This window comes from Camelus dromedarius, chromosome 36, assembly GCF_036321535.1.
Source record: "Camelus dromedarius isolate mCamDro1 chromosome 36, mCamDro1.pat, whole genome shotgun sequence".
Taxonomy (NCBI): domain Eukaryota; kingdom Metazoa; phylum Chordata; class Mammalia; order Artiodactyla; family Camelidae; genus Camelus; species Camelus dromedarius.
The window spans coordinates 8,791,334-8,803,448 of NC_087471.1; the positions used below are offsets into that span (position 1 = coordinate 8,791,334).

A 12,115-nucleotide genomic window follows, 5' to 3' on the forward strand; every position below is an offset into this window, starting at 1 on the left:
CACTCCTGAGTACGTATCCGAAAAAAACAAAAACACTAATTCGAAAAGATAAATGTTCATACCAGCATTATTTATAACTGCCAAGATATGGAAACAACCTAAATATCCATCAACAGATAAAGATAGATAGGGTATACATTATATATAAAGAAGATGCAGTGTATATATGTTATACACACACCATGGAACACTACTCAGCCATATAAAAGAATGAAATTTTGTCATTGGCAGCAACATGGATGGACTTGGAGGGCATTATGCTAAGTGAAGTCAGGCAGAGAAAGACAAATACTGTGTAATACCACTTATATGTGGAATATAAAAAATACAACAAACTAGGGAATATAACAAAAAAAAGAAGCAGACTCACAGATACAGAGAACTCGTGGTTACCAGTGGGGGTGCACTACAGAGGTCAGGGAGAGTGGGAGGTAACAGACTACTGGGTGTAAGACAGGCTCAAGAATGTATGTACAACACGGGGAATAGAGCCAACATTTTATAATAACTCTAAATGGAAAGCAACTTTTCAAAATTGTATTTAAAAAAACAGAGACAAAAAAGAACAAAAATCTCTGCTCCATGGAACTAATATTTGAGTTGTTGTATGTTTATTCTGAGTAATATTAACAGAAGGAATGAGTTACACTGACTCCTACAGGCTGACAGCAGACCCTCACGCAGAAGCAGACAGGATGGCTCGCAAACAGATATTTAAGAGAGAGGAAAACTGAGGCCCCAGAAAGATGAAGTGACTTGGCCCACAAGTATTAAGGGGGCAAGATCATGACCCAGACCTCTGACATCCAGCCAGTCCAGTCCCTGTCCTCCAGAGAACCACAGTACACAGTGCACAGCACAGATCGTAAAGCCAGGAGGTGGCAAACCGAATTCAGCCCCTGCCCACTTTTGTCAATAAAGTTTTACTGGAACACAGCTCTCCCCCTCGATTCCATTTTGCCCATGGTTGCTTTCACACTACAACCGCAGAGCTGAGTGGTTGTTAGACAGACCACCTGGCCCACAAAGCCTAAAATATTTACTTCTTGGCCCTTTAATGTTTGCTGATCCTTGGTCTAAGCCACCTCCCAGAATTTGAATTTTATCTTAGACAGAAAGGGCAAAAATTGTAATAACAATATGATTAGACGTGAACACTCCCAATTCCACCTGCCCACTCCCACCTACAAATCCATGTGCGTTTGTACCCCCCCTCACCTCTTCTTGCCTGTCTTACAGAAAGATCTCCTTCGCAGGTCCAGGACCAATTCCCAGCTGTGCTCTAAAGATCTCACCCCCTGCCAACTCCTCCTGGACACCCTTCCAGCCATCAGCCCCCATCTTTTCTTTTCTGTACTCACTCTTCTGTACTTTTCTATCTGTACTCACTCCTCCTCCAACAGCTCTTGGACCAATTTAAAATTAAAAAAATATATATATATCTCTCTCCAAGTCTTTCTCATTTGAGTCTTTCCTTTGCTTTTTTCCCAGGGAAACTGATCATTTGATTATTGAGCCCTATCCAGGAAAACTTGTATGGTGCCAGACCACTGAGAGCACTGCCAGTGCTTGGCAGTTTCTTGTTTCTTATACGACACTTGTAGGCAGGCACAGAAGTTCCTTCCTTCCTTTTCCTCGCCCCCTACTCCTGGCCCACCCTCCTCCCTCCCACAGTTATCCGGTCCCTATCATGTCCAAGGCACAGTTCTGGGGTTTGGAGCTTTGCTCTCAAGTTGTTCCCACATACCTCAGAGATCAGCAGCTTGTGAGGGATGCCGAGAAAATGCCATGGGAACGGGCTGGGGTATCTCCATCAGGGGTGGGGGCAGAGGGGGGCTGGAAGGAGCCAGCAAAGCTCCTCACAGGAGGTGATAATTGAGCTGACTTTAAAAGCTGAAGAGGAATTAGCAAGGTGAAGAGGAGGGAAAGGCATTCTAGACTTAAGGAACAGCATGTGAGACCATACAGAGACGGTGAAACAGCTGTGAGAGCTCAGAGACCATAAAGGGACACCTGGGGCGGAAGGATGCAGAAGGCACATCAGGATGGGCCTTGGGAACTAAGCAAAGGAAAATAAAGTTGAACCTGAGAGCAAGACTGCTGAGTACCAGGCAGCGGAGTGACCCAAGGAGGAGCCCCTTTTAGAAAGATCCCTGGCAGCCAGGAGGGGGAGGAAGGCAACATGAGCCACCCTGGAGAGGGAGGGGGGCAGCAGTGCCAGAAGCAGCTCAGGGAAGTGACAGCTGCTCCCACACCCACCTCCACCTACCTTGCGGCAGATAAATGCGCACCGTAGGGCTGCACTGAGCTCACTGCTCTCCCCACGTGATCTCGTCTCACATTTGCAATCACTCTGCAAAAGTGGAAGGACTGAAGCCTGGAGAGGTTAAGAATCGCTCCAGGTCACCGCTAGTACGTGGCAGTTACAGGATGCTAGCTGCTCTGATCCAGGGCCGGAGCTCCTAACCACTGCTCTACCCAGCCCGAGCACCTAAGGCAAAAGCAGTGAGGACAAAGAGGAGGAGAGTCCTGGGACCAGAGAGGTTGACACTGGTAGAGTCTGTAGGAGCCGGGGACCCACCAGATACGGTACGGGGGAGGGTGTGAGGAGGGGAGGAGGGACAGGCCTGCAGTCCTGGCTGGCACATCCAGGAGAGAAACAGAGCCCGTGGCGGGCGGGGCCGAGGGGCTGGGGGCTGAGGCTGAGGGCGAGCCGACTGGGAGTCAGGGCACCTGTGTGATGGGAGTTTGTGGTCAGGGGGTCGTCCGGCTCTGATGCACAGCTCCCCGGCCCCCTCCCCAGGAGAGGCGGGCATCCCCTCCCCCGCCCCATAGCTCCTGCAGCACAATAGCCCTCCCGACGTGTAGAATCTATGAACACGTCTGCCTCCCCCTCTAAACGGAACGTGCTGAGGTCAGAGGCTAGGTTGACTCAACTCTGCCCCAGGGCTGAGCCCGTGCCTGCCCACAGAAGGTGCCAGAAGCTGCCCTGGGAAGAAGGGAGTGCAGCGGGGCTAGGAGAATGGGCACCAGGCAAGCCTGGATGGGGCGGTCCCTTCCCTTCCCCGGCCCCCGTTTTCCTCCGTGTACCTAGGAGTAACACCTGGCCCACCCACCTGTCCACGTCTCAGACATCACATGAACTAAGTTCTCAGACGATGATGGGGAAATAACGGTGCAAATCTGAGGCGGACATGAAATCGAGCCTGGCTTCCCCCAACTGGTTTAAAGACTCGAGTGGCCACTGCAGAGCTTCCCCTGACGCCATGCAATACAAACCTCAAGGGAGAACGGAAGACTTTCAGGCTAACACTGCCCATGGCATTCAAACTCCCCAACATAGCTTCTCTAAAAGGGTTCAAGATCTTTCCCCCAAAAGGTTTTACTCCCACTTATTAGGGAGAAATCCTCATTGGAGCCAAAAATGGAAAAGTGAGGACTGTTCCTACTGTTTCTGTCCCTCGTGCAAGCAAAAATGGCAGTTTTTCTGGATGAAAACAGGCAGAGACCCAGCACACAGCTTCAGGTGGGAGGAAGATGGTCTCTCCCGGTGGGCTGCCCTCTGTGGAGCTGGACCCTTTGAACTCGCCGTGCACTGGCCTTTAAGCAGAGACCAGGATGTGTGGGGTCAATCGGATGCTCTCTGCCAGCTGTCACAACAGATTTCATAAGTCACTTCAGTGAGCACAACTGTCTTAGTCTACTCAGACGGGGTGGCTTGTAAACAACAGAGAATTATTTCTCACGGTTCTGGAGGCTGGAAGTCCAAGATCAAGATGCCAGCCTGGACCGGTTCTAGGGGGGCCGTCTTCTGGCTTGTAGGCTACTGACCTCTCTGTGTGTCCTCACAGAAGGAGGTGCAGGGAGCGCTCTGGGGTTCCTTTTATAGGGACACTAGTCCCATCATGAGGGCTCGGCTCGTGATCTCATCACCTCCAAAGGCCCCTACCTCCTAATACCATCACATGGTGGGTCAGCATTTCAACATATGAATGTGGGGGTGGGCCCATTTAGTCCACAACAGTGACTGAGATCTAAGGGACAAGATTCTAAGCATGAATTGTGGAAGCCCACGGTGGAGATGAGGAGAAAGGCAGCTGGGAGGAGTGGAGGTCTCCACGGTCAGTGGAGATGACTTGGCTCTGAGTGAGTCCCCATCCGAAAGGACACCCCTCCTCTCACCATGAGTCCCTTGGCCACTCAGTACAGTGGGCTGGGCCGCCCCCATCTCAGGCCAGACAGCAAACACTCCATGACACAAGGAGCCCCTACAGCAGGGCCAGCTGTCCCTCCACGGGTCACCAGGGGACCTGGCAACCGAGTATGAGTGAGCCAGTCCAAATCCCTCCCCACACCTGCCAGAACTCAGGTCCCTGTGACAGGTGAGCAGGAGCATTTCAAACGCCAGGGGGCCCAAGCTGGAAAGCACATCAAAGAGTCTGCGAGCCCCTTTAAGTTACAGACAGGAACACCGAGACCCGGGGAGAGGCAACAAGAGCACACGCCGGGGCAGCACACGGTGACACAAGCGTGGGGAGTGCTGCGCTCAGGTGCAATGGCAGGACCATTGTTTTAGCTGTGAGCTGACACAGCTTCTCCAAGTTCGAGGTCTGATGGAGGACAGAGCATGTCTGATGGTGAACATTTGTATACGAGTGTGACGTATGTGATGCTGGGGACACTCAGCACGTGCTAGTGGGTGTGGGCCAGCGATCTCAGTTTGCATGTAGACCCTCATATCAGCCTCAGAGCAAGGTGATATGGTGGCCAAGGAGCAGGTGGCCACAGCAAGCACACCAAGGTACAGGGCATTCCGGGCTGAAGTGTGCCCCCCCACCACAAATCCCTGGAAATCCTAACCCCCAGGACCTCAGCATGTGACTGTCTTTGGACACAGGCCCTTTAAAGAGGTGAGCAAGGATAAATGAGGTCATCAGGGTGGGCTCTGATCCAATATGATTAGTGTCCTTAAAAAGGAAGGGACACAGACCCCCACAGAGGGACGCCCAGGTGAGGACACAGAGGGAAGTGTCCATCTACAAGCCAAGGAGAGAGGCACCAGGAGAAACCAGATCTGCCAACACATCTTGGACTTCCAGCCTCCAGAACCAGGAGACAACAAATGTCTGTTGCTCAAGCCCACAGGCTGGGGCATTTGTTCCAGCAGCTGAGAAGACTAACACAGAGAACTAGCGCGGCGCTGTGGATAAAGACCGGAGCTGGGGCACAGCATCCTGTGGCATCTTCTTTGCAACAGCAATGGGATGGATGGTTCAAATCAGCTGTCTGTCCAGGAAGGGTCTGCGCCCCTCCCTCAAAGTCTCTTGTACCGTCTATAGGAAAGGAGATGTGCTTTAGGGTCTTAAAGGAAGCAACCGAAATGGTGAAGGCTTTCAAAGTCTTGTCCTCTGAGGACGAGATGAAGTATTTGGAGATATCCATCTGCAGAAAAAAAGACTCCAAGAGGCGCAGGACGTCCAGCAGAGTGGATAAGCCACCTGCATGGATCTGAATCCAGGCTCTGCCACGTGCTAGCTGTGTGACCTTGGGCAAGTTATTCAACCTCTCTGTGCCACCATTTCCTCATTTGGAAAGTAGGGATGATATCAATGCTTACTTCCTAGTGTTGTGAGGATTACACAAGCAAACACTTGGAGCGTGTTTAGAACCGAGCTGGCACACAAGGGACGCTATATAAGCATTAAGTAGTGGCAAAAATGGACCAGGGCACATGCGAGCCCTGTGACGCAGGGCTGAGAACAGGGGCCAGTCAGGGATCTGACAGGAAACAAAAAGAGAAAGGAATCAATTCAAGGAAGGGAAGAATGTTCTAGTAATCAGAGCAGTCTGAAGGTAGAGCGGCTTGCCTGGGGAGGTGAGCTTCCGGCTGGGGCAAGTACTGGGGCAGAGATCAGGTGACACTCCCAGGACTGCTGCCCAAGGACTCCCGGGCCCTCCCCCCACCGCCTTTTCCTCCACGCGCCCTACCTTGTCCGAACTGCGCTGTCCGGTGCACGTCCTCGGCGCTGGGGAAGCCCAGCATGCGACACACCACGTCCCCGTCCTTCTTGTCCCAGCCGTCATCGCACACGGTGCCCCAGCGCCGGTCGTGGTACACCTCCACGCGGCCCTGGTGCGGGCCCGAGCCGTTCACCAGCCGGACCATCACGGCTTCCAGGCCACCTGCCGGGAGCAGCACAGGGTCACTACCCCGCCCGTGAGGCTACACTTGAGGTGACCCGTGAACCTGCACTGACACATCGCGATCACCCTGAGTCGATCCTTTACACCAGGGTTCACTCTTGGTGCTGTCCCTCCTGTAAGTCTGGACAAATGTGTGAGGACATGTCTCCACCAGCATGGTCTCAGACAGAATAGTTTCACTGCCCCCCAAATCCTATGTGCTCTGCCTACTCACCCCTCCCCACCCTGTAACCCCTGGCGACCGCTGACCTTCTTGCTGCCTCCCTAGTTCTGCCTTTCCCAGAACATCATCTAGTTAGAATCGTACAGTGCGTAGCCTCTTCAGGTTAGCTTCTTTCAGTTAGTAATTTGCATTTAAAGACTCCTCCATGTCACTTCACAGCTTGATAGCTCATTTCTTTTTAGCTCTGAATAATAAATATTCCATTGTCTGGATGTACCACAGTGTATTTATCCATTCACCCACTGAAGGACCTCTTGGTGGCTTCTAAATTTTGTCAATTATGAATAAAGCTATGAGAAACATTCTTGTGCAGATTTTTGGATGGACATGTTTCCAACTCATCTGGGTTAACACCAAGGAGCAGGACGGCTGGATCCCTCTCCACCGTTTGAGACCTGGTGGGAAGCAGGCAGCCTGCCAGGGAGGAGGGTGAAGGGGAGCAGAGGAAACCAAGGGATGGTCAAGGCTTTGTGGGCAGGTGGCCCTGCTGTGGAGCTCCGTAGGTGGAGAGGTCTCTAGGGAGTGTCTCAGCCCTGTGTCCCATCATCTGTGTCCACTTTCCCACTAGCACGAAAAGGTTTGAAGCCAGACAGACCTGGGTGCGAGTTCTGACCCTGCCGCTGGCTCTCTGTAAGGGGGAGCCAGTAGTTCATCAAATCTAAGATGCCAGTCTTCCTAAGGACCATCACTATTTGCTATGCTACGAAGAAGGAAAAAGCTTGGCCATTACCCACGGCAAGTTACACCAACTGCTACATGCTTCCAGGTTTCAGAGACGTTAAAATGTGCATCACAGCATCAGTGAAATACAGCAAGAGGTGTAGAGAGCTTGGAATGGCGTGTGGTCCACACAGGCTCTTCCTTCCACCTGAATGACCTTAAGAAAGTCTCCCAGCCTCTCTGAGGGCATTTCCCCAACTGCGGTGTGGGGACAACGCCTAGGGCGGTCTTGTAGACTCAGTGAAATGACCTGTGCAAGGCTCCAAGCGTGGTGCCTGGCGCACAGTAAGCTCTCAGAAAATCCAAGTTTGCCCCCCTTTCTCTAATGACTGAAACCTCATCGCGTTCACCTATAAACTCGTTCAGCTCAGAGCCTGGCGGTAGGAAATGTACAGTAGCCGTTTGCCACATCGATGAATGAGAGCAGATTCATTCTTCTGCATCACAAAGCAAGGTGCTACTTCTCCCAGGGGAACAGCCGAAAAAAGGCTTCCTAGCATCTCAGAGCCAGGGTCTGGCTAGAGAGTTATGGGTGTCAGGGCTATACAAAGGGTTAGTGCCAGAGCTGCTGGGTTGGAAGCCTGGGGTCTCCTGATATGGCGCCTAATGTCCTTTCACCATCCCGCCTGTCCTGCCACGCACGGGGAGGCGGGGGGGGGTTTATTCACCCCCTGGGACCTGAGCTTCCTCACTTGACAAGATATTGGATATTGGCCACTGAGTCTTAAGTCCGGCCACACATCAAAATCATTAGGAACACCTGTGAAAAGGCAGAGTCCCTGGCCCATTGAGGACTACTGGGGCAGCATCTTGGTGGCAGGAGTCGGGGATCTGTATTTTCTAAAGGGTTCCCCATGATGAGGAGGTAATCTATGTGTGGCGTGGCGTTTGGGAGCGATGGGATGAGGTGATCTGTAAGGTTCCTTCGAGCTCTGCTGTTCAGTGATGCCAAGACTAGGCAAGAGGTCTAGATTGTCGCTTCTTGCAGCCAGAAGCCACCTGGACACATGGGGTGGAGATGGGGACACTGTACCATGACACAGCGACAAGCGGGTGACCAAAAACTCCTTATGTAAACTGTTAACCATAGAAAATAGCAAACCCGATCAAGCTCTGCTCCCAGTAAGTACTTCACCCTTGGGCTATTTACTTCTCTTTCTTTTTTCAGCCAGCCAGGCTAGGGGATTCCCTCGTCTAGTGACTGTGACTTGGCAGAGACCTTCATAGGCCCCTGGAGGAAGTGGCAGAATTCACAAACCCAACATCTGTGCCACGTGAGAAAGGAGAGAAGTCAGAATTGGCCATGCGTCTGTTTTGAGCTGCCCCGGCTAGGGAAACCCCAGAGTATTCTGCCCAGAGGAACCAAAGACGCCACCAGAAAGGAACACCACTCCCGAGACGCAGAGAGAGAGCAGTGTGATGGCTTTGAAAGGCTCCTTGAAATGCTCGGTGCCATTTTGGATGCATCCTTCATCCCTGACCATTCTCCCCACATGGGTTTAGCTCCAGCTGGGCTGTCGGAAAAGACAGAATGAGCAAGAGAGCACAGGAATCTTGGAGACGGAACACTCAGAGAGAAGGAGGAATGCAGAGGCCAGATCTGAGGCAGGGAAGGTCCCCTGGGAGCATATGACAAGCCAGCCCGGAGCCGCAGCAGCCGGCGAGGCCTGGCCTGGGGTGGGGCTTGGCCAGGGTGGGCTGGCCGAGGCTGAGATGACAGCCTTGATCTCTCGCAGACCTGCCTCGCCTCTGTCAGCACCTGCCAGGGGGACAGCGGGCCACACTGGGCTCAGTGTGTGGTCATTTGTAGAGGGAGAAGTGGCAGAAAGATGCTGTGTGTCCCAGAGCAGGCCAGGCAGAGTTCAGGGTCAGAATAACAGGAAGAGGCCGGGTGGGGTTGGGGAGCCAGGGCTGATGTTCAGACAGTCCCCTCATCCTCTCTGCCCTGGCCTCTCTGAACTCACTCTGTTCTCTTCTTTGTTTAGTGACTGACCATCTGTTAGGGGCCTGGCCTTGTTCTAGGAGCCTCGGATGCATCCAGGCGCAAAGTCTCTGCCCTCATGGACTGGTGTTTTAGTGGGAGAGACTAGCAAAAAAGCTGGGAAACAAACAAAAATATAACTATGGCCGTTTAGTAATGAGTGCGTAGATGGGAACAGAGCACAGAAAGGGAATGGAGGGTGAGGGGAGGTGGACGGGGTGACGAGGCGGTGGGTGGAGGGTGAGGGGAGGCGCCATCTTGGAAGGGGAGACGAGGAAAGCCTTGAGTGGAGATCTGAATGAGCTGAGGGAGAATATGGACTGCCCCACCTCAAAAAACCCCTCTCTGTACTCTGGCCTAAGAGTTTCTTATCCTTTAAATTTCAACTTAGATGTTCCATCTCCCAAAAGCCTCCCTTGGTCCCCCATACGTGGCCAGGGCCCCTTCTATGGACATACTGGTCACTTCATGTAATAATTGCCTATTTACTCCTTTAGGACACTGGGAGCATTCTGAGGACAGGGCATGTGGCCTCACATAGTGCCTGGTACATGAAGACACCCGAGCTGGGCCAAATGCAGGCATGCATGAATGAATGAGCTCAGACAGTATACACCCAGGTAGGCAGGTCCTGTCTGGTGGACGCAGCTCCCCAGAGCCAATGGGGTGGGAGCCTCTGAATGGAGAACCAGCATCAGGGCTTCCCATGCTCCCAACACCCTCTTTGTTACATCACAGCTCTTCTACTCACTCCCTCACTGATGGCTTCTTTTGGTGGGACGGTCTGGATTCTGGACCCAGAATTCAACCTATTACTACAATGGCCGTACATTCCAAACGAGAAAATAAGGATGTGGTCTGTCATGTGATTACGGTGAACGCTGAAGGAAATCTGGAAACTGTCATTTGGATGCTGAAATATTAGAATTCCCAGCAGGCTTCAATGTATATGGAAGTGGCAAAAGAATATCTGGAAACAGGACAACTTCCAAAAATTGGAAACACATGTTGACCGTAATTATGGGACTCATAGTGTCAATTTCAAAGATGTTTCTGGTCTATGCACCATGCTCCCCACACACTGAGCAAGGTCATAGCTCCCAGAACTCTCCCCCAACACCCAGACCCCAGGGTTGGCTCGTGGAGCACTGGAGCCTGTTCCTTGTCACTTGTTCCCAGATCCCCAGATTCAGGGCTTCTCCCCGTAATGGAGGCAGAACATGGTCATCTGCCCACGGGGTCAGCAGCAGCTGCATGCCCCAAGAGGATCCAAATGAGGCACATTTGGTTCTAGCTCCATTTTACGGAACACAGCACTAAGCAATGAGTTTTGCACCTCTCTCTTCCCCCTAACAAAAGCTCATCTCTGTGGATACTTCCCTCAGGATAAACTGTAGGCTGATTTGATCTGATTTTGATGCAAACTGCCCCCATTCAGGGACTCAGACAGTCCAAGGGGCTGTTGCATGAATAGTATCTCTGGCCACCTTTGGCCTAAAGAGCTTCAGGGGCAGCTGTAGGCAGGACTTTCCCAAGCTGAGCCATAATAATGCCACCTTCTGGAATGCACTTGGGAAATCACTCGATGACGGCAGCGCTGACCCGCTCTCCAGCCTAGGCAGGACGGCCCGCCTTGCTAAGAAGGTTTGGGTTTCTGTGGGCAGAGGGTGTAAACTCTGCCTTTTCCCAGCAGTGTCTGCCCTCAAGCAAAGCTTTCCCACCAAGCAACCAGCCATCACTGGGAAACGCTCTCACCCCACAGCTGTGTCAGCCCCACATAATCAGATGCGGTGCCTGAGAGGCTGCCTCGGCCTGGTTTCCCCTGCCCCCACCCCACCCCACCCCACCCCCGACCCAACCCCCCACCCCTTTCCTTACATTTCCTGTAAGTCCAGGGAGCTTATCCCTTAGACGTCCACCCAGAGTGGTCCCCAAGGAGTGTGTGGGGCTATTTGGGGTTAAGGAGATGCCTCTCTCTGCACATGACTGTAGAGGGAGATGGAAGGCAGGGATCTGATGGTACAAAACCCAGGTACTCCTAGGCCAGGAGATGGAGGGGATGGTGGGGTGGGGGGCGGGCAAAAAGACCTCAGGCTTTCACAGCTGCACGCGACTTCCCTTAACAGCGGCCCCTGACTGACAGGTCTCTGCATCCTTCTTTGCCTCCCACCTCAGTGAGCCCCAGGAAATTCTTCCTGAGCAGAATGGGGACCAGCAGCCCTGCAGACACCACTGCCCCCTCACCCCCCACCCTCCCCTCACCACGTTCCCCGTTTGGACATCTGAGTTGGAGTCTTAAAGGGGCCCCCTGGGTGAAGACAATATCAAACTCTTTCTCTCAGTCTGGGGTCCCTTCCCTGCAGGCTGGAATCGATCTGGCCATGTGCCCCTCATGTGCAAACGGAGAGGACAGTAGCAACTCAGGCCTGGTCCCCACCCAGCTCTCTGAAGGAAGAGCACTGTCAGTGGGCCACCTCTCATCTGGGAGACCCCAGGTGAAGGCAAATACCAGTGGCTGCTCCCCATCGAACACCTGGGGGCAGAGTGGAGCGTTTCATGACTTGACAGCCCTCCCCAAGCCCCACCCACTACGTCTTGGGCAGAGCTTTTCTGCGTACCTGCCCCGGGAAGGGACACTGATGTTCTTAGGACCGGGCCTCTGCTTCTTTAATCCCTGCTGCCCCAGATTTGGGGTCAGAGGTTCTCCCTTTTTTTAGAGAAGCCGACAGAGAAGAGTCCCTTCAATCAGAGCCTACACCAGAAGCATCACTTCCTGTCTGGCTGTGTAACCACAGGGAAGGAAGCTGATGCAGGGAACTCAGGGCGGGAGACTGGCCCTTTCCAGCTGGGCAGCCTCCTCACTCTCTCCCAGATCAAAGGGCTCAATCATTTCACCAACGAGTTTTCCAGAGCATCAGTGGTTCTAATCCCTGCTTGGAGCTTTCTGCCTGGCTGCAGGCCCAGACCATAGAACCCACCTCCTCATC

The 12,115-nt window shown here is 52.8% G+C and overlaps 1 protein-coding gene across 1 annotated transcript in view; it reads right to left on the reverse strand.

Annotated features, from left to right (window-relative positions):
* SCARA5 (scavenger receptor class A member 5) overlaps window positions 1-12,115 on the reverse strand; it is a 96,128-nt gene that overhangs the window by 5,177 nt on the left and 78,836 nt on the right. The window contains exon 8 of the mRNA XM_010995450.3: window positions 5,989-6,183. Coding sequence (XP_010993752.3) covers window positions 5,989-6,183 — 195 coding nt within the window. The remainder of the gene's footprint in view (window positions 1-5,988; window positions 6,184-12,115) is intronic.